Raw genomic sequence first — 21,818 nt, 5'->3', positions numbered from 1 at the left:
AAATATTTTGATGAAAATTTCCAACAGTACATAGCCAGACTATAATCATGACTTCCAAATCCTACACATTCAATCTCACTTCCAAATAATGTTCTTATTAACAGTTGGACCAAATGGTATACGTCTGAGATTTTTTCCTGTTGTTCATACAGAAATGACTTTATTTTGAGAATGAGATGGTAGTCCATCTCTTTAATATTTTCTTAAAATCAGGGTGAAGGAATTTCATTCAATTATGTGTGTGTGTGTGTGTGTGTGTGAACTGGTGAGAAAATGTCAGTATTACAAGGTTGACACTTTGTATATATAACTGTCCATCAAGCTACATAAAAACTTTTAGAAGACATTATCTGGCAATATGGTGACAGCAAGATAAGAGCAGTGACAGTGAGTGTCACTGTCTTGTGACAATGTCAGTGTCATTTCTGCAGAGTACTGAAGAGTGAATAAATGCTTCCACCAAAAATAAAATGGTTCAGTTGTGAAAATTGAGGGTCTTGATGTCCAAATTAATCCAACTATTTAAAAACACATGATTTCCAACTATTTACAAGGGTATGTTTCTATGATCTTAGAGATGTTTTGATACTAAAGTCTTTGATTAACATGGTTGACCAGTCATGCTCTACCTTGATTTATCTTGGTATACCTCATACCCTGTGAACACATACAATGAGGGCAAAAAAGGTGGCTACTGTAAAATGTTCACCCCAGGAAATGTGACCTAGCTACAAACCAGAGATCTATATTAACAAACAGGCCAACTACTGTTGGTTTCCTGAATACAACCTCTATGCCTACCATCTGTATAAGTGAAATGGTAAATCAAGTCAAATTTCCTTAATGCATATGCATCTTGAGAAGATCATTTGATAACAGAGGAAAATGGAAAGGATAAATGCAAGCAAGCAATCACAGGTTGTAATCAACAGTGACTTAGACGGTACCTGATGACTCATCTAGCATAAAGGCCATGTTTTCATTTCCTGAGAGGATGCTAAATGTTACTCTTCCATTCCTTCCTGCATCTGGATCTTGAGCAGTTATGTGATGCACCAAGGAGCCCACCGCAGCATCCTCTCTGACATGGGCGATGGGGAAAGATGTAAAAGTGGGACTGTGGTCATTCACATCCAGAATCACTACCTTCGCCATCAGTGATCTCAGTCGCCGGTCCGTCACGTTCACAGCCTGGTCCGATGCGGTTACTGTCAGGACAACAGTTGGAACTCTCTCTCTGTCAAGGGGAGACGTGGTGACCAAAGTGCCAGATGAGGGGTGGATGAGAAATGGATTCATTCCAGGGTGGTTGGCTTCAATGAAGTATTGTATTCTACTGTTCAAAAAACTTCCATCACCATCTTTGGCATTGAAGATGTGCACCAGAGTGCCAACAGGGGTGTTCTCTGGTACACTTATCACAATGAACTCCTCCCGGAAAGATGGGGAATGGTCATTCTGATCTTCCACAGCAACACTCAGGAAGACCGTGCTATTCACGGGAGGGTTTCTGCTATGGTCTTTAGTTACCACCCTGAGAAGATAATGAGACATCATTTCATAATCCAGTTCCTTAGAGAGGAACAAGTCTCCTGTTGAGCTGTCCACTTCAAAGTGACCATCCTTGTCATCTGCAGCGATACTAAAATGCAACTTTCCACCATGCTGTCGTTGAAGGTGATCAGGTGACTTTATCAAGCTCATTACTTTTGTAGGCTTCAAGTTTTCTGGTATAACTAAATGTCTAATATTCTGAGAAATGACAGTTCTCCCTTTGGATAGTGGTATCACCTGAAATAAGAATAAAAAGGAGCTGTTTATTTGCAGTATTTTAATAATTTAATCAACACAGGTGCTGCTATTCTTTTGGACCCTAATTCCGTCTATTCATGATATGTATATATACACATTACAAATAAATATATATACAGTAATTGATGATAAAATGTCTTTTCTTTTATTGCCTAATTCCAGTATGTCTCTGAAAATTAAAAATTGCATCATATCTAGGAGATAAGAAAGTATAGGATTTTCTACTTCCCCGTTTGCTGTAATGGATGCAATGATAGTTTGCTGAGGCCACAGATGAGAACCAAGGTAGTTAGTTCCACAAACTACTCTAAATCCTAGAAACCCTTGTCTCCTTAATGACAACATCTGCATATATTTAAGAATCATGTATCTGTTTATCTGAACTTAGAGACTTGAGATATTATGATAGAATTTTCTCCTAAACCACACATCCTTAGTCAGTTAATATACTTTGGAAACAGAATACTTGGGGATATATATTCCTGATTAGTATTCATATCTATGTTAATATTACTGATTATCGTGTGTTTGAATAAAAAATCTTCCTATAGTCATCTTGTTATTGATGGGTTGGTGTAATTTTTTTCCTACTATCAAGACTTCCCACAAATCATTTGCTCATTATGACTAAAGGGAAGCCTTAAAATATGGATCTCAAGTGACTTTCTAATTTTTAAAACAGTTACAAAAACTATGTGATTTATTATTGGCCATTTGTTTATAAATGTTTCTTCTGCAAATTTGCCAGGTCCCTGCAATTAGGAAAAAAGAAAAGATATTTTTTGTTCTTCATTAAAAAAGTAGTATAAATACCCACATAGTGATGAAAGTATCTTGTCAGTAATTTACAAAGTTAAAATAAACATTTATTTAAATATAGTCATTTCTCAAATAGTAGTAAAGTCACTTAATATAATGTACACATACATCTGCAATGCTCTTTAAAGGGAGTATTCACATTTTTAAAGTATCTTCACTCTATACATTTGTATATAAAGTAAAAAAAAAAACTTTCAGAGCATTTTCCCCCATTTGTGTGATGTGAGCTATTACCTGAATATTGATAACTGCCTGTCCTTGAAGAGGAGGCACTCCCTGGTCACTGGCTATTACAGTCATCCTGTAAGAAGGTCCATAATCACGTGAAAGTACTCTAGTTGTTCTTATTTCACCACTGTTGGCATCAATCTTGAAGTGATCAGAACTATCTTCTACACACACACACACACACAAAATTAAGAAATTAATGTAGTTAATAATGCAGAATACAGAGAATTAATTAATACAAATATATCTGTGATCATTTGGGAGATTTATTTACCTTAGAGCTCTGTGAGAATATGAACATAAGGATTATATGAAAAATATAGACAAGAAATGCAACAGATTATAAAAACTTTATTATGGAAATTTTCACATACTAAAAGTTAGACAATGATATAATGAACTTTCACATGCCTATCACTTAGCTCCAGTATTTATCAACCTATGTGCCACATCATTCAGCAACCCCAATCCTGGGAATATATCCTGACAAAACTATAATTCAAAAAGATACATGTGCTTCCATATTCATAGCAGCACCATTCACTATAGCCGGGATACAGAAACAACCTAAATGTCTATCGACAGGAGAATAGGTAAAAAAGATGCAGATTATATACACAATGGAATATCACTCAGCCATAAAAAGACCGAAATAATGCCATTTGCAGCAGGATGGATGGACCTAGAGATCATCGTAAAGTGAAGTAAGTCAGACACAGAAAGACAAATACCATTTGATGTCACTTATACGTCAGATCTACAGCGTGACACAAATGAACGGAACTATGACAGAAACAGGCTCACAGACACGGAGAGCAGGCTGCGGGGGCCAGGGCCGGGGCAGGGGCTCGGCGGACGTGGGATGGCAGGTGCAAGCCATCATACAAGGATGGACAAATAACAAGGACCTACTGTGTGGCAAAGGCAGTTATATTCAATATCCTACAGTGAACCATATGGAAAAGGATAAAAAATAATATTTGTTAACTCATGGCTAATATTATTAGACATTCAGATATTTCCCTTCCCTGTCTACTCTTGAAGCAAATCTCAGAAATTGTATCATTTCTTCTGCATATTTTTCAACACACATCTCTAAAAGATAAGGAAAAATATAATTATAGTATTATATATTTAAATTAGTAGTAATTCCTTCATATTATCAAATTTCTAGTTATTTTTTAAATTTCCAACTGTCTCAAATATTTCTTAGCCAATTCAAATTGGGTTTAACATAAACTCCATATGCGCATATCTCTTTGGTCTGTCTCTTCCTGTCATCCATTTATTTATTTTTATTTATTTTGCAACTCATCTGCTGAAGAATTGACTATGTATCCTGAAGCTTCCCATGGTCTAGATTTGCCTGTTGCTTATCACCAACATATAGCTTAAATATGTTCTTCTGTCCTCTATGTTTTCCTTAAATTGGGAGGTAGATGTAGATAATTAATCAGATTCGGGTTCATTTCAGGGGGAAGACTGCTTTTGAAGTGCTGTGCTGTGTTTTCCTTCAGAGGCGCATGTCTGATTGTCTCTTTTTGTGATGGGGGCACCAGTTGGTACACAGCCTAGATCCACTAATGATTCACTAAGTGTTATAAAGTATAACATTCTGAGTCTAAGATGCCATCTTCATTTATTGGCTGGAATGTATTACTCAAGAGAATTGTCTTCTTACCTGTTTATTGGTAACCCACTGGGGCAGTTCATTATACGAAAATTCAGGATAAATGTTTGATAGTAAAATTTTATTTAACAGTATTCAAAATAATGGATTGATTTACTAACATCCTTCAATACTCCAACTATGATCATTAAAGGTTTGTTTAGCTTGTTTTAAGAATCGTTAAACAGACATTTAAACACATTATAAATGGGTAAATCTATTGCCATTGTTACCCCTAATGATGTTCACACTGTTTCATCTCTTATCATTCAGTTCAGTTCAGTTCAGTCGCTCAGTCATGTCTAACTCTTAGCGACTCCATGAATCACAGCACAACAGGCCTCCCTGTCCATCACCAACTCCCAGAGTTCACTCAAACTCATGTGCATTGAGTCGGTGATGCCATCCAGCCATCTCATTCTCTGTCGTCCCCTTCTCCTCCTGCCCCCAATCCCTCCCAGACTCAGGGACTTTTCCAATGAATCAACTCTTCACATGAGGTGGCCAAAGTATTGGAGTTTCAGCTTCAGCATCAGTCCTTCCAATGAACACCCAGGACTTATCTCCTCTAGGATGGACTGGTTGGACCTCCTTGCAGTCTAAGGGACTCTCAAGAGTCTTATCCAACACCACAGTTCAAAAGCATCAATTCTTCGGTGCTCAGCTTTCTTCACTGTCCAACTCTCACATCCATACATGACCACTGGAAAAACCATAACCTTGACTAGACGACCTTTGTTGGCCAAGTAATATTTCTGCTTTTGAATATGCTATCTAGGTTGGTCATAACTTTCCTTCCAAGAAGTAATCTTTTAATTTCATGGCTGCAATCACCATCTGCAGTGATTTTGGAGCCCCCAAAAATTAAGTCTGACACTGTTTCCCCATCTATTTCCCATGAAGTGATGGGACCAGATGCCATGATTTTAGTTTTCTGAATGTTGAGCTTTAAGCCAGCTTTTTCACTCTCCTCTTTCATTTTCATCAATAGGCTTTTTAGTTGCTCTTCACTTTCTTCCATAAGGTGGTGTCATCTGCATATCTGAGGTTATTGATATTTCTCCCGGCAGTCTTGAATCCAGCTTGTGCTTCTTCCAGCCCAGCGTTTTTCATGATGTACTCTGCATTTAAGTTAAATAAGCAGGGTGACAATATGCAGCCTTGATGTACTCCTTTTCCTATTTGGAACCAGTCTGTTGTTCCATGTCCAGTTCTAACTATTGCTTCCTGATCTGCATATAGGTTTCTCAAGAGGCAGGTCAGGTGGTCTGGTATTCCCATCCCTTGAAAAATTTTCCACAGTTTATTGTGATCCACACACTCAAAGGCTTTGGCATAGTCAATAAAGCAGAAATAGATCTTTTTCTGGAACTCTTTTGCTTTTTCCATGATCTAGGGATGTTGGCAATTTGATCTCTGGTTCCTCTGCCTTTTCTGAAACCAGCTTGAACATCTGGAAGTTCACGGTTCACATATTGCTGAAGCCTGGCTTGGAAAATTTTGAGCATTACTTTACTAGCGTGTGAGATGAGTGCAATTGTGCAGTAGTTTGAGCATTCTTTGGCATTGCCTTTCTTTGGAATTGGAATGAAAACTGACCTTTTCCAGTCCTGTGGCCACTGCTGAGTTTTCCAAATTTGCTGGTATATGGAGTGCAGCACTTTCACAGCATCACCTTTCAGGATTTGAAATAGCTCAACTGGAATTCCATCACCTCCACTAGCTTTGTTAGAATCTTCTTAAAGGTGGTTCCCAGGGCTTCCCAGGTGGTGCTAGTGGTAAAGAATCTGTCTGCCAATGCAGGAGACATAAGAGATACGGGTTCAACCCCTGGGTTGGGAAGATCCCCTGGAGAAGGGCATGGCAACCCACTCCAGTATTCTTGCCTGGGGAATCCCATGGAGAGAGGAGCCTGATGGACTATAGTCCACGAGGTTGCGCAGAGTCGGATAGGACTGATGTGACTTAGCACGCACGCACAAAGGTGGTTCCCAAGTCTTTGATATGATCTAGTCATCTTTAGCAGCCTCCTGGTATTTGGTTTAACAAAATGTTACAGACTCATCTTGAAGATTTCCTGTCCGAGACCTGGAGTCAGTCATTTCTCCAAGGACTCCTGGTTTCTTCCATGGAACACAGTGTTGGGAGGTTGTATTCTGCTCATTGCCTCTGGGTCACTCATTCTTTCTAGGCCATCTTCAGTGGACAGAGAACACACACACAACTAAAAGATGTCACAAGTTCATATTGATATTTCTAATTCAAATTGATTTTGGTAGGCTTTTTTTCTAGTTTGTTAAATAATAGATTTGTATTATTTGATAAAATCTTAATACTTCGAACAATCCAAAAAACTCAAAGTCTGGGCCAGTCATGACTCTCTTTCTTTCTTTTATTCAGCTGTCAATGAGTCATTATGATACAACAGACACTTTACTAGTTATAGAGGAAATAAAGGCAAATAAAAAAGCACTCCTGCCCTTAAGAAAGTCAGAGTACAGAGCAGGAAATTATGTAACATTTGCTGGTTCTGATATCTATACTTTGATCCATTTACTTCATTCTTATAGGATATAAACAAAGATATGTGTGTGTGTGTGTGTGTGTGTATATATATATATATGTAAACAAAGATATATATGTTCCCATTATATTGATTTTTATCTTGTTATTTTATCTTATATTTTGTAGTTGCTTCTATTTTGCAGTTGGATGGAGTTAAAGCAAGGGTATGAATAACATAATAGATAACACCATATTTTTATATTGCTATGTACCAAGTACCAGATTAAAGACTATTTTTTTTTAAATATCAACATTTCAAACTTTCAGAAATATATGATGACCATCCATGGAAACACTTCCAGGTTGGTAAAGTCCCAATATTTCTTCAAAAGTTTTAAAGAAATGACAAAATATAAGTACAGCAGAGAACCTGTGTATACCTCCAAATTTCATTCCCCTTTTTCTTCCCTGTGGACAGCCTCTGTTCTAAAGTGGAGATGTATCTCTCTAGTCCATATACTCATGGACAATTTCTAGGATGGTTGTGTTTCTTTCCAAAAAATGGCACCACAGAGGATTATAGTGTAACCTGTGTGTGTGTGTGTCTGTCTCTCTGTAGCAGGCTCACTGTCCCTGAACAATGCCCTCTGTCGCCTTGCCAAGCATGAACGTGATTTGCATTCTCATTTCTTTCTGTTTTCAGGTTTTTCATCAATATTTTGTAATTTTCTACACAAAGGTCTTGAATATATTTTACTGAAATTTCTCTCCCTATGCTTTTCATCAAGATGATTCTAATTTGGAAGGGAAACATTTACTTTGTGGGTCCTCCTTTAAAGAGAATAGGACTATATTCCATCCCGGAGAAGCCCCAGCAAGGGAAGAACCATGAAGCCTAAACTTCATGATCTTTGAAGCAAGCCAGACCCTACACCCTATGATTTTCTTTGTTATAGTGAATCAAACCTTTGAAATCCTGCTTAGTTTTTAAAATGCTAGTGATTTTTGTATATTGACATTGCTCCCAGAAATTTTTTTATGCTATTGATTCCAATGGTTTGCCTGTAGCATATTTGGGGTTTTCCACGCAGGCAATTAACTTATCTGCAGGTAAGAGCAATGCTGTCTCTTGCTTCTCTATGTTTGTATCAAACATGACACAGCAAAAAATGCCTTTTAAAATCGTATAAAGAAACAATGTCAGCTAAAGGTAATCATTGGATCCAATCACAGGAATGCAACACCTGTGCATTCTCAAAGAAAAACATAACCATAAGCCTGTCTCAGTAAAATTCCCACATACACATACATGAGTGTACATATGTGATATTTTGAGTATGATTGACTCTGACCTGAAAAATATTTAATTTTGATAGAGATTCACAGGTGCTTGGTATTTATAATCATGTGTCTTTATGGGGAAGTGTTAGTCACTCAGTTGTGTCTGACTCTCTGCAACCCCATGGACTAGGCAGCCCACCATGCTCCTCTGTCCATGGAATTCTCTAGGCACAAATACTGGAGTGGGCAGCCACTCCCTTCTCCAGGGGATCTTCCCAACTCAGGGATTGAATCTGGGTCTCCTGCATTACAGGCAGATTCTTTACCATCTGAGCCACCAGGGAAGCCCTGTCTTTATATGTCTTTATACTCAATATCATTTTTTATACATTATTAATAGTGCTTTCCTCAATAAAAGCTGATTTGCATTTTTAGATTATTGAAAATTATTCATTTAAAGTGGATGATTGGTTGATTTCTCTTTAGGACATGAAAAAAATGTATGATTTTACATTAAACTTTAAAATTCTTTTTTTAAAAGGTGATTCTAAAATACAACAAAGTTATTTTGTGTGCAATTTGGTGTTTTTTTCAGCATTAACTATTTTCTCAGAAGGAGGCAGATGTTTGGTAGACAGCGGAGAAAATGCTAAAAGCTCTTAATCCTATATGAATAGTAACTTTTACCTGAAGATACCGAATATATAACTTCTGCATTGTTTCCCTCATCAAGATCCTTTGCAAACACAGTTGTAACCAACATATTTACTGGCTGACCTTCCAGAACCTGTCATTAAGACAAAGAATGACAAATTAGTAGGTAAAATTTAAACAAGAAATATCGATGAAACTTGAAAGAACACAATGCTCCTGTAATTTTTAAACTACTTTTAAACCCACACATAATTCAAATGTCTACCATATAAAGGTTATATGAATGTAAATCCAAAAAAGAATCCATATTACATATTTAAATGTTTCATTCAATTTGAACAAATTATCTGCAGCATTTAAACTAATTTTGAGAGGAAAAAAAGGAAACAAAATTCACTACAAAATTTCAGATTTTTGATGCAAGAAGCAACAGTTAGAACCAGACATGGAACAATGGACTGGTTCAAAATTGGTAAAGGTGTATGTCAAGGCTGTATATTGTCACCCTACTTATTTAACTTATATGCAGAGTACATCATGCTAAATGCCGGACTGGATGAAGCACAATCTGGAATTACGATTGCAGGGAGAAATATCAATAACCTCAGATATGCAAATGACATCACCCTTATAGCAGAAAGTGAAGAGGAACTAAAGAGGCTCTTGATGGAGGTGAAACGGGAGAGTGAAAAAGCTGGCTTAAAACTCAGCATTCGAAAAACGAAGATCATGGCATCCAGTTCTATCACTTCATGGCAAATAGATGGGGAAACAATGGAAACAGGGACAGACTTTATTTTCTTAGGCTCCAAAATCACTGCAGATGGTGACTGCAGTCATAAAATTAGAAACACTTGCTCCTTGAAAGAAAAGCTATGACCAACCTAGACAGCACATTAAAAAACAGAGACACTACTTTGCCAACAAAGATGCATATAGTCAAAGATATGGCTTTTTCAGTAGTCATGTATGGATGTGAAAATTGGACCATAAAGAAGGCTGAGGGCTGAAGAACTGATGCTTTTGAACTGTGGTGTTGGAGAAGACTCTTGAGGGTCCCTTGGACTGCAAGGAGATCAGTCCTGAATATTCATTGGAAGGACTGGTGCTGAAGCTGAAACTCCAATACTTTGGCCATCCGATGTGAAGAGCTGACTTATTAGAAAAGACCCTGATTCTGGGAAAGATTGAAGGCAGGATGAGAAGGGGACGACAGAGGACGAGATGGTAGGATGGCATCACTGACTCAGTGGACATGAGTTTGAGTGAGCTCCAGGAGATGGTGAAGGACAGAGAAGCCTGGCGTGCTGCAGTCCATGGGGTCCCTAAGAGTCAGACACAACTGAGTGACTGAACAATAACAAAAAGGATTCTAGCTTCTTATTCATCACCTTCTAGGGGCATTTTTAAAGGTTTGAAACATGCTAAAGATAATCACAGACTATTATTTCAGGAAAGGTATCTTATTAATTAACAGAAGGTTTCCTGGAATACTGAAATACACATGTGGAACTGAACTCCTAGTTTCTGTTCTATTGCCTAATTAAGCTGTGAAATGTCATACTTGGGGCTTCCCTGATGGCTCAGCAGATAAAGAATCCTCCTACAACACAAGAGCTGCAGGAGACGTGGGTTCAGTCCCTGGGTCAGGAAGACCTCCTTGATGGAGGGCAAGGCAACCCACTCCAGTATTCTTGCCTGGAAAATCCCATGGACAGAGGAACTGGCAGGCCACTATCCACAGGGTCGTAAAGAGTCAGCCATGACTAAAACGACTGAGTACACTGTACACATGTCATGCATAAAATGAAATAATATAAAATAATAAGGACAGTATCATAATGCTCCACACATGGCAGAATTTTCCTTAAATATGATTTTGGAAGATGAGTTTAAAGTTATTAACTTCCTCAATACCTTTTTCGTGTTTTTCAACATGCATATCTGAGCTTAATTTGAATGTTTAATTATTTTAGAGCAATAGCTTCCAAACTTTTTATTTATATAACCCATTTATTTTAAAAGAAGTATGAGTACCTTCAAGGTACATTTATCAATTATCTACATGAACTAACACGCTAATTTATTATGTACATTATAAAACATACAAAAATATGGAAATGAAAAACATAAGATCACATAAATGTAATTAGAAGTTTTTGCATTTACCTGCAAAGATCAAATGTTACAATCTTTGGGTGCACATCAGTCGCAAAGAGTTGGACACGACTGAGCATCTGAGCACACGTGCACCCTTCACTTTAAAACTACAGATTGTTCTGTCTTCAACTAACCAGCTCAAAGATGGTTTTCAGTTGAGCTTTAAAACAAAGAAAGGCATGAATATTACTGAAAAAAAAAAAAAATCCATGTCTGAGCACTACTGATAATGAAGTACTGTTACGTTTGCATACAACAGACAGAACCACATTATCATGAAACAACTGAATGTGTGATCCCAAATAGAACATATAAGCATTTTCTTTTTAAAATTTATTAATTTTTTAATTGGAGGACAATTGCTTTACAGTATTGTGTTGGTTTCTGCCATGAATCAGCTATAGGTATATCTTTTCTTTTTTCTAATAATTATAGGTTTCACATTTAGATCTTTAATCCATTTTGAGTTTATTTTTGTATATTACCATATGTGAAGTAGATCACCAGTCCAGGTTCGATGCATGAGACAGGGCGCTCAGGGCCAGTGCACTCAGATGAGCTTGAGGGATAGGATGGGGAGGAAGGTGGGAGGGGGGTTCAGGATGGGGGACACATTTACACCCGTGGCTGATTCATGTCAATGTATGGCAAAAACCACCACAATACTGTAAATTAATTAATTAAAAAATAATTGTAGGTTTCTATGACATGTGGACAATTCTAAATCTAAAAATGTATGCATTTCCACACCGACTGACTGGGTAAGTTCATTCTTTTGACCACAAGATGGTGCTGAAAACTAATAATAATACAAATGCTGCATACCACATACCTTGACGTTCAGTTCCTTCCCAGCGAGGCACTGTGGGAAATACGGCCTGTTGTCATTGATGTCAGTAACTGAGACATGCACCAGCGTGGTGGCGCTGCGCGGAGGGGAGCCGTGGTCGCTCACCAGGACGGCCACTTGGTGGTGCGCGCGCTGCTCGTGATCCAGGGCCACCCAGCTGATCAGCTCCCCTGAGGAGCACAGAGCAGCGTGAGAGAAGACACCACTTGTACCAGAATTCTGGTGTTAAGAACCCCATCCAGACCAATGCCCAGAAAGGAAAATCAGGTACAAAGCTCTAAGAGCACAACTTCCAAAAGCACGTTCCCTCATAATCTAGCTCCACTGCTGAAAGAATTTTCTGAAGTTTCTTCTGTCATCTTCAATTTGTCATTCTTTATATTTCAAATTATCTACCATGAACCATTTGAACTAAAGAATGTATAAAGTTATTTATTACTATCTCACAAAATATATGTATAGTGAGCATAATGACTTCCCAAATAACTTCATGCTTTACAAACCATATTTTGCATATTCTTGCTCAAAACTGTCTTCTAGACTATGTCCCTCATGTTTCATCCCACAAACTCAGGCATAAAGTTGTAAATGCTTCTACATACTACGAAGGGCCATCTCCCACTGCAGAATTCCACCAGGAATTAATTTCCTCACTATCTATGAAAATATGAATTTGTGAGAAAGTAATCATGAAGAAACTATTACCTAACATTGCCATTTCTAAGATTTTTTTTTTTTTTTTCCCTCGTCCTCCAAATGAAATGACCGTGTGAAAAACAAAAAGTGAAATCAGGAACAAAAAAATTCATATTTGGAAAAGTTGCTGAATTGGTGAAGCTAAAATGCAGTGTTTACATATCCCTTTACTATGTCAACTGTATTTATAAAGTATTTACTGTTTGATTCTAACAAAAATGACAAAGACAGCATCTGCATTTTTAAAGTTCCAAAATATAATTCTTCTCAGAAAACCCTAAATGCTGAATATCAGACTTTCACTTGATGAACCAACTGTGACTGACAAGTAGCAGCTATTTGGAAAGACTGGGAGGCTCAGCCAAGGACGGGCGTGAGGGCACCATGCAGGGTTCTGAGGAAGAGGGCTGCTGCCAAGGCTGCCTGGAGCCTCGGATGTGGAGAGCACTCGTGCCCGCCACACTCGGGAGGGTGCCCGCAACCCCCGCACTGCCACACCGTCCCCAGCCCTGGTGAAGAGGAACAGCTTGTGAGTGTGTAGACTTCCAAGCCCCTTCATACACTTTAACTCTTCACCCCCCAGAGCAGGCCATGGAGCATGGCAGGATTCTCTCTTCTAGTCAAGGAGAAGGCAATGGCACCCCATTCCAGTACTCCTGCCTGGAAAATCCCATGGACAGAGGAGCCTGGTAGGCTGCAGTCCATGGGGTCGCTAAGAGTCGGACACGACTGAGCGACTTCACTTTCACTCTTTACTTTCATGCATTGGAGAAGGAAATGGCAACCCACTCCGGTGTTCTTGCTTGGAGAATCCCAGGGAAGGGGGAGCCTGGTGGGCTGCCATCTATGGGGTCACAGAGTTGGACACGACTGAAGCGACTTAGCAGCAGCAGCAGCAGCAGTCAAGGTAAGGAAACTGCCCTAAAATGAAGCTTCTTGCTTCTAGCCATGCAACAATTCTAAGAGTGGACACCTGGTCTTCTGAATCTGGGCATTGAACTGACTGTGGGAGAGAGAAGATCATGCGGGGACCAAATGTATATTTTATTTCCAAAAAAATAAATTGCTGAGTGAAACAGAAGACCTAAGAGAACTATTCAGCACATGGAAGTAAAGAGCAAGCAGGACCATCCTGGCAGCAGTGCAGTTTGTGCCCTGCTGGGGGCGCCCAGCTCAGGAAGGAATGGGATCTGAGATGCAGCTTGCCATCTCAGCAGGCCCTGTGTCCTGGGGTAAAGCGCCATCTGCTGGAGGAAGGGGCACGTTTTCCTAACTCACACAGTGGGCACTTAGAAGGTAATTAGAATTGAATTCAAATTGGGTCCCATTACAGTCCATGGGTCACAGACTGAGCAACTCACATACACACACACATATATAAAGCAAAGGGCAACATGTATAAGGACCTCAGCATGAATGGTGCCTCTTGGAAATGTACAAAATGGTAACCTTCTCACTTCTTTTTAGCCCCATGACCTTGGGCATGTTATTTGAGCTATGCAGGTCTCAGTTTCTGCAGCTAAATGGTTGCAGTATAAACACAGTTAATTTGTAGGTAGTTGCAGAAATTAAGGTCCTTGTAAATTTATATAAAATTTAAAATATAATAAAATTTGTATACTTAATTAAGACTTGAAAAAAAAAACCTCATGGGTAAATATTTGCCCATTCCCCATGGTTCCTTGAAAAAAAAAAATGAGAATGGGGAAATATATCAAATGAATAATTTTGAAATTTAATTAATGTATGATTTTCTAGTTCTCCATCGATGACATTTATGTTTTATAAAATATTATTTGAAAAATTTAAAGACATCTACAAGTGAAAAAATATTGTGGGAGAGATTCGACTTTACACAAGAGTTTATCCAGTCCAGTGCTCACTGTAGCTCTAATTCAAAACGAGAACCGTGTATGGACAGGCAGTATGTGGGTGTGAGGCAAGGAAGCATGGATCATTCTAGGAAAAATTCTTTTCAATTTTGACTTCACTTTAAAATCACAATACTGTCATCAAGTAAAGTATTCACTAAAAACTGCAATTTTAACTATATATTTTCACTAGTGTTATAATTTAGATTTGGGTTTTATCAATTCCAATTTTAAAGCAATAAGTGCAAGCTACAAAATGCTACCTGTATTAGGATTCATCTTGAAGAATTTTTCATCGGACAAAAGGAAATATGATAGCTGTCCATTCTTTCCGGAGTCTCTGTCAATTGCTGTAATTTTGCCTATTACCCCTTGGGGCATAGGACTCTCCTGGACTTTCAAAAACAATACATCGTGCCAGAAGGTAGGGGAATTGTCATTCTCATCCAGGACATGAACAGTTACTGAAGTGCTCGCATTTTGTGACAATTTGTCCTCTGGGATCCAGGCAAACACTCTAAAATTATACATTTGTGTGGATTCATAGTCAAGCTGTCGCCGCAAATAAATCCAACCTGTGAAAGGATGGACTCCAAACGCAGCGGAATCTGTGCTGGGCTCCAACCAGTACACGAGCTGCGGGGGAGCACCCTGCGGGCCCAGTGGGCGGGCCCGGATGCGCAGGACTGGGGTCATTGGCGAGAGCGACTCACTCACTTCCACTTGATAGACCAAATGCTCAAACGTCAAAGATGGGCTTCGCTCCTGTCGCACGATAATGACTGTCAGCACCAGCAGGGACGCCCGAGAAGGAACGCCGAGGTCCTGGGCCACCAGGGTCAGCGTGCACGCCTGCAGCTGAGCGCCAGACAGGCTCCGGTTGAGGTACACCACGCCGAGCCCCGCGTCCACGGAAAAGAGGCTCGGGCTTTGGCGCGCAATGGAGTAGCGGACGAGCCCGTTGAGCCCGCTGTCTTTGTCTTCTGCGCGGGCACGGTACAAGGCTGTGCCAGGCAGCATGCTCTGAGACACTGTAACCTCATCGGAGGCTTTGGGAAACACCGGGGGGTTGTCATTGACATCGATGATGGTTATATTGACCTCTGTGCTGCTGCAGGCGGGGGAGCTGCCGAGCTGTGCCTGGACGGTGAGCGCAACCACCGGCTGCGCTTCGTGATCCAGAGGCTTCTGGGTTCGAATGGTGCCCAGCCATGGGTGAATGGAGAACGTGCCGTCCAGATTGCCAGAGGAGATCCTATAAAAAACTGGCTCTGAGGAATCTGAAAAGAAAAAGGAAAAAAAAAAGAAAGGACGAAATTAAAAGAGAAGGCAATCACTTTAGGCTAAAAGAACATACCTACCAGGAACACTAAGAACTGAAAGCACTAACGTGTATCACATACATGGAGAATGCTGTGCAATGTCGCACGTCTTCCTCCGCTCTCCAATCCCTGTTGTAAGTGAACACATGGTCTCTCAAGTATCAGTAGACAAAAGTACTGTCTCGGGACAAGGAGAAAGCCACAGGTTTCACCATCTTCCTTCCCTCTTCTTGAATTAAGTAAAACAGAAAGATATTCAGAAAATAATGTGGATGCCTATATTTGAGGAAGCAAAGTCAAGTATTTCCTACTCCAAGGGATAGTCCCCACCCAGGGGTCTAAGCCAAGTCTCTTGTATGGAGGGAGACTCCTGCATTGCAGATGGATTCTTTACCAACCGAGCCACTAGGGAAGCCCCTTCTCTATAATAGCTACTGACAAAAGGCGAATACCATCCCCAAAAGTTAAGGAAAGAAGAGGCGATGGATTAGTTTAGGGTTAGGGAGCAGGATGGGCTTCCCTGGTGCCTCAGATAGTAAAGAATCCATCTACAATGCTGGAGACCTGGGTTCAATCCCTGGGACAGGAAGATTCCCTGGAGAAGGGAATGGAAACCCACTCCAGTATTCTTACCTGGAGAGTCCCATGAACAGAGCAGCCTGGTGGGCTACAGTCCAAGGGGTCTCAAAGCGTCAGACATGACTGAAGGACTAACACTTTCACTAGGGAGCAGGATAAAATCTTTGAACAAGTAATTCACTTCTAGGAATTTTTCTTGCAGAGAAACCTCTACTAGAAAAAATAACTGTAAATCATTCAAATTGATAGCAAAAAGAAAATGTTTAAATAAAGCATATTTTATACATATAAGTTGAAATACTAGGCAACTTTTTTAAATGAGATGGAATGATGTCCAGTTTCTTGGAAAAAGGTCCTCAATACACAAACTGGGGAAGTAGGGGGATAGGGGGAAGGTCGTTGTAGAACAGCAAATACAGTTGGATGTGTTTTCATAAAGTTTTTTTGAAGTCTGTGTGTCTGTGAAATGCAGTGGGTTAAAAGTACCCATTACTTTTGTGATTTAAAAAAGTAGGATAAAAATAATGTTGAAAGAACAAAGAGTAAGCCATAGATTGTATGGTCTCAATTCTTCCATGGAGAAAAGGTAAGATTTATTCAACACTGCATTGTTTGGCCGACTCTTTGCTACTCCATGGACTGCAGCATACATGGCTTCCCTGTCCTTCACCATCTCTTGGAATTCGCTCAAACTCATGTCCATTGAGTCAGTGATGTCATACAACCATCTTATCTTCTGTTGTCCACTTCTCCTGCCTTCAATCTTTCCCAGCATCAGGGTCTTTTTCAATGAGTCTGCTCTTTGCATTAGGTGACCAAAGTATTGGAACTTCAGATTCAAATCAGTCCTTCCAATGAATATTCAGGATTGATTTCCTTTAGGATTGACTGGTTTTATCTCCTTGTGGCCCAAGAGACTCTCAAGACCCTTCTCCAACACCACAATTCAAAAGCACCAATTCTTTGGTGATAAGCATTCTTTATGGTCTAACTCTCACACCCATATATGACTACTGGAAAAGCCATAACTTTGACTATACAGATCTTTGTTGGAAAAGTAATGTCTCTGCTTTCTAATATGCTGTCTAAGGCTGTCATAGCTTTTCTTCCAAGGAGCAAGAGTCTTTTAATTTCAGGGCTGCAGTCACCATCCACAGTGATTTTAGAGCCCCCAGAAATACAATCTGTCACTGTTTCCATTGTTTCCCCATCTATGTGATGGGACCAGATACTGTGATCTTTGTTTTTTGAATGTTGAGTTTTAAACCAGCTTTTTCACTTTCCTCTCTCAACTTTACAGAGAGGCTCTTTAGTTCCTCTCTGCTTTCTGCCAAGGGTGGTATCAACTGTACATCTGAGCTTATAATTTCTCCTGGCAATCTTGATTCCAGCTTGTGTTTTAACCAGCCCAGCATTTCACATAATGTACTCTGCATAGAAGTTAAATGAGCGGGGGAACAATATACAGCCTTGACATACTCCTTTTCCAATTTTTAATCAGTCCATTGTTCCATGTCTGGTTCTATCTGTTGCTTCTAGACCTGCATACAGATTTCTCAGGAGGCAGGTAAGATGGTCGGTATTCCCATCTGTTTTAGAATTTTCCAGTTTGCTGTGATCCATACAGTCAAGATTTTAGTGTAGTCAATGAAGAAGAAGTAGATGTTTTTCTGGAATTTTCTTGCTTTTTCTATGATCCAACAATATTGGCAATTTGATCACTGGTTCCTCTGCCTTTTCTAAATCCAGCTTGTACATGTGGAAATTCTCAGTTCATGTACTGTTGAAACCTAGCTTGGAGGATTTTGAGCATTACCTTGCTAGCATGTGAAATGAGTGCAATTGTGCAGTAGTCTGAACATTCTTTGGCAATGCTCTTCTTTAGGATTGGAATGAAAATTGACCTTTTCCAGTTCTGTGGTCACTGCTGAGTTTTTCAAATTTGCTGGCATACTGTGTGCAGCACTTTCACAGCATCATCTTTTAGGATTTGAAATAGCTCAATTGGAATTCGATCACCTCTACTGTCTTTGTTCATAGTGATGCTTCTTAAGGCTGACTTGACTTCGCACTCCAGGATGTCTGGCTCTAGGTTAGTGATCACACCATTGTGGTTATCTGAGTCATTAAGATCTTTTTGTACAGTTGTTCTGTGTATTCTAGCCACCTCTTCTTAATAGCTTCTGCTTCTGTTAGGTCCATACCATTTCTGTCCTTCATTGAGCCCATCTTTGAATGAAAGTTTCCCTTGGTATCCCTAATTTTCTTGAAGAGATCTCTAGTCTTTCCCATTTTATTGTTTTCCTCTATTTATTTGCATTGTTAACTTAGGAAGGCTTTCTTATCTTTCCTTGCTATTCTTTGGAACTCTGCATTCAGATGGGTATATCTTTCCTTTTCTCCTTTGCCTTTCGCTTCTCTTCTTCTCATAGCTATTTGTAAGGCCTCTTCAGACATCCATTTTGTCTTTTTGCATTTCTTTTTCTTGTGGATGGTATTGATCACTGTCTCCTGTACAGTGTTACAAACCTCCATCCATAGTTAGTTCTTCAGGCACTCTGTCTATCAGATCTAATCCCTTGAATCTATTTGTCCCTTCCACCGTATAATCGTAAGGTCATACCTAATTTAGGTATGATTTAGGACATACCTGAATGGCCTAGTTGTTTTCTCTACTTTCTTCAATTTAAGTCTGGATTTGGCAATAAGGAGTTCATGATCTGAGCCACAATCAGCTTCTGGTCTTGTTTTTACTGCCTGTATAGAACTTCTCCATATTCAGCTCCAAAGAATATAATCAATCTGATTTCGGTACTGACCATCTGGTGATGTCCATTGTGTACAGTCGTTTCTTGTGTTGTTGGAAGAGGGCGTTTGCTATGATCAGAAAATGTTCCAATAATGGGTTTCAATGTAGCATAAGACATAAGTACTTACTCAAGGACTCTTTAGCTTTCACTGTTCCCACAGGACTGTCTTCAGGCACATCTTCATAAACAGAGAAAGTGTACTTAGGCCTTTCAAATTCAGCAGGTGCCAGAGTCGTCTGGAGAATGTGTATGGTGACTTCAGCATTAGTGACAGATGTGAGCCCACCACCATCTCGAGCACAGACCATCAGCAGAAGTGTGGTGGATTCCAAATGACTAAGAGTTGATGTTAAGTAAATAATCCCTGATAGGAGAAAGAGAGAATTAAAAGGCAGATAACATGCAATAAATATGTACAAGCAACATTACACTGGCCTGCTAATGCTACTGTTATGGCTGCTACTTGAGTGGGCCACGTTGTGCTCAGTATTCGGTAAAACATTACTCTGCATGTGTCTGTGAGGGTATTTTTGGGTGTGACTGAGTCAAACAGATTGGCTTCCCTGATGTGAACAGGCCTTATCCAGTCACATGAAGGTCTAACTAGAACAAAAGGCTGGTCCGCCCCCAAATAGATGAGATCCCTCTTGCCTGACTACCTTCAGCTTGGCACAGTGCCTGTTTTCCTTTCCTTTTGAATTGAACCTAGACTTCCTGGCTCTTCCTGAGTCTTGAGACTGCCAGCCTCAGCCTTGAGCTACACCGTGGGTTCAGCAGGTCTTGAGTTTATCAGCTCACCTGCAGATCTGGGGGCCTGTTAATCTGTGTAATCTCTATAATCACAGGCCCAATTCCTTCAATAAATGTACACACACACACACACACACATATACACATCTTCATATTTATATATGTCCTTTTAGCTCCATTTCTCTGGGGAGCCCTAATACATCCACTTTCCAATCAAAGAACTTGAGAATATTTGCAAAATGATGGTCCAAATTCCACCAAGTAAGCAATATTTCCTAGAGCTTAAACTTTAAGTCATCTTGGAAATACATCAGTTAACCAGGAAAAAACAAACTGTTGCCTTCCCGAGGCCTTACTATCATATCTGCAGCCCGGGATGAGGGACAAGCAGAGTACATCTCATAACCCAGTGTAGTCTAGGCTAATGCCAGGTTGTCAGGTGATCACCATCTGCCCAGGCACCAGAACTTAAAGCCACAGATGAGGCTGGAGTCTTATTTTCTGGGGTATCTGCCATAGCAAGACCAGAGAGCAGCTCTTTTTCAGGGAACTCCATTCTCTTTGTTAGTGAGAGAATAAAATATTAATGGGTGTGGGGAAGAAAACTTCAAGAAACATTAAAACTGTTAGGTAGGAAGTTAGGCATGAGCAACGAGGTGTTGCTGGCTGAAAGGGATGCAAGCTCACAGATATGCTACAAAAATAACCATAGAGACTTTTCCAACTCCTGCACATATACTCTAGACACACAGTGATACAAACTTACCACAGGGGCTTTTCCAAGTAACCTTAGGCAACTAAGGGCCAACCAAGGGCTCACAAATATTCTACATCTGATTATAACAAAGACTGAATTGTGGGAAGATATAAACAACACAGCCTGCTATTATATAACTTGCAATTGTCAGTTGGCTTTGAGTGTATGCTCATTTGCATTCCCTTTCATTGACTGGTAGTAGGCACAAACCCTATTTTGCACAAAGCATAACCCAAAGGAGGAAACATGAAGTATAAAAAAGGGGAAACTAACAGGGAAAAATGGCACCCCACTCCAGTGCTCTTGCCTGGAAAATCCCATGGATGGAGGAGCCTGGTAGACTGCAGTCCATGGGGTCACTAAGAGTCGGATATGACTGAGTGACTTCACTTTGACTTTTCACTTTCATGCACTGGAGGAGGAAATGGCAACCCACTCCAGTGCTCTTGCCTGGAGAATCCCATGGACAGAGGAGCCTGGTGGGCCACCGTCTATGGGGTCGCACAGAGTTGGACACGACTGAAGCAACTTAGCAGCAGCAGCAGCAACAGGGAAAAAGAAAACTCTTTTGAGGTCAGCCTGCTCCCATATCATGGGAATGTCTGTCTAACAAAAGATTTATCTGCTTGAGGTGAACTGAGCTATAACTTGTCTGTTGTTTTAAACCCTTTAGACTACTGTTCCAAATTTTTGTTGCAATGAGGCAAGAATCAAGGAAGAAAAATAAACCGACCTGACAAAAGCATGAGGATAATTTAGGTGTATACACAGAGAAGAAGGTGTAAATGGTTAAGTTGAGGAGAGATCCAGTAGTGCTGAGAAAACCAATCATTTGAACACCGACACAAGCTTCCCTAACCAAGAAACCTTGACAAGCCACCTGTACAAACCCACACACAGCGAGGAAATGCCACAATAAAGAGAACTCCACAAATTGCCAGAATACAGAAAGGACACCCCAAACTCAGCAATTTAAACAAGATGAAGAGACAGAGGAATACCAAGCAGGTAAAGGAACAGGATAAATGCCCACCAAACCAAACAAAAGAGGAAGA

The 21,818-nt window shown here is 39.9% G+C and overlaps 1 protein-coding gene across 1 annotated transcript in view; it reads right to left on the bottom strand.

The window, feature by feature from the left end:
• The window catches only part of LOC133229263 (protocadherin-23-like), a 127,531-nt gene extending 106,969 nt beyond the window's left edge, over positions 1 to 20,562 (bottom strand). Inside the window, exons 1-8 of the mRNA XM_061385768.1 lie at positions 20,454 to 20,562; positions 19,384 to 19,620; positions 14,809 to 15,825; positions 13,058 to 13,183; positions 11,961 to 12,148; positions 9,002 to 9,101; positions 2,866 to 3,023; positions 948 to 1,791 (exon numbers count right to left, since the gene is read on the bottom strand). Coding sequence (XP_061241752.1) covers positions 948 to 1,791; positions 2,866 to 3,023; positions 9,002 to 9,101; positions 11,961 to 12,148; positions 13,058 to 13,183; positions 14,809 to 15,825; positions 19,384 to 19,620; positions 20,454 to 20,562 — 2,779 coding nt within the window. The remainder of the gene's footprint in view (positions 1 to 947; positions 1,792 to 2,865; positions 3,024 to 9,001; positions 9,102 to 11,960; positions 12,149 to 13,057; positions 13,184 to 14,808; positions 15,826 to 19,383; positions 19,621 to 20,453) is intronic.
• Positions 20,563 to 21,818: the final 1,256 nt, after the last annotated feature.

Source organism: Bos javanicus, chromosome 17 (genome assembly GCF_032452875.1).
Source record: "Bos javanicus breed banteng chromosome 17, ARS-OSU_banteng_1.0, whole genome shotgun sequence".
Taxonomy (NCBI): Eukaryota; Metazoa; Chordata; class Mammalia; order Artiodactyla; family Bovidae; genus Bos; species Bos javanicus.
The sequence above is the reverse complement of the archived record's forward strand: the minus strand, read 5'-3'. Positions and strand labels throughout refer to the sequence as shown.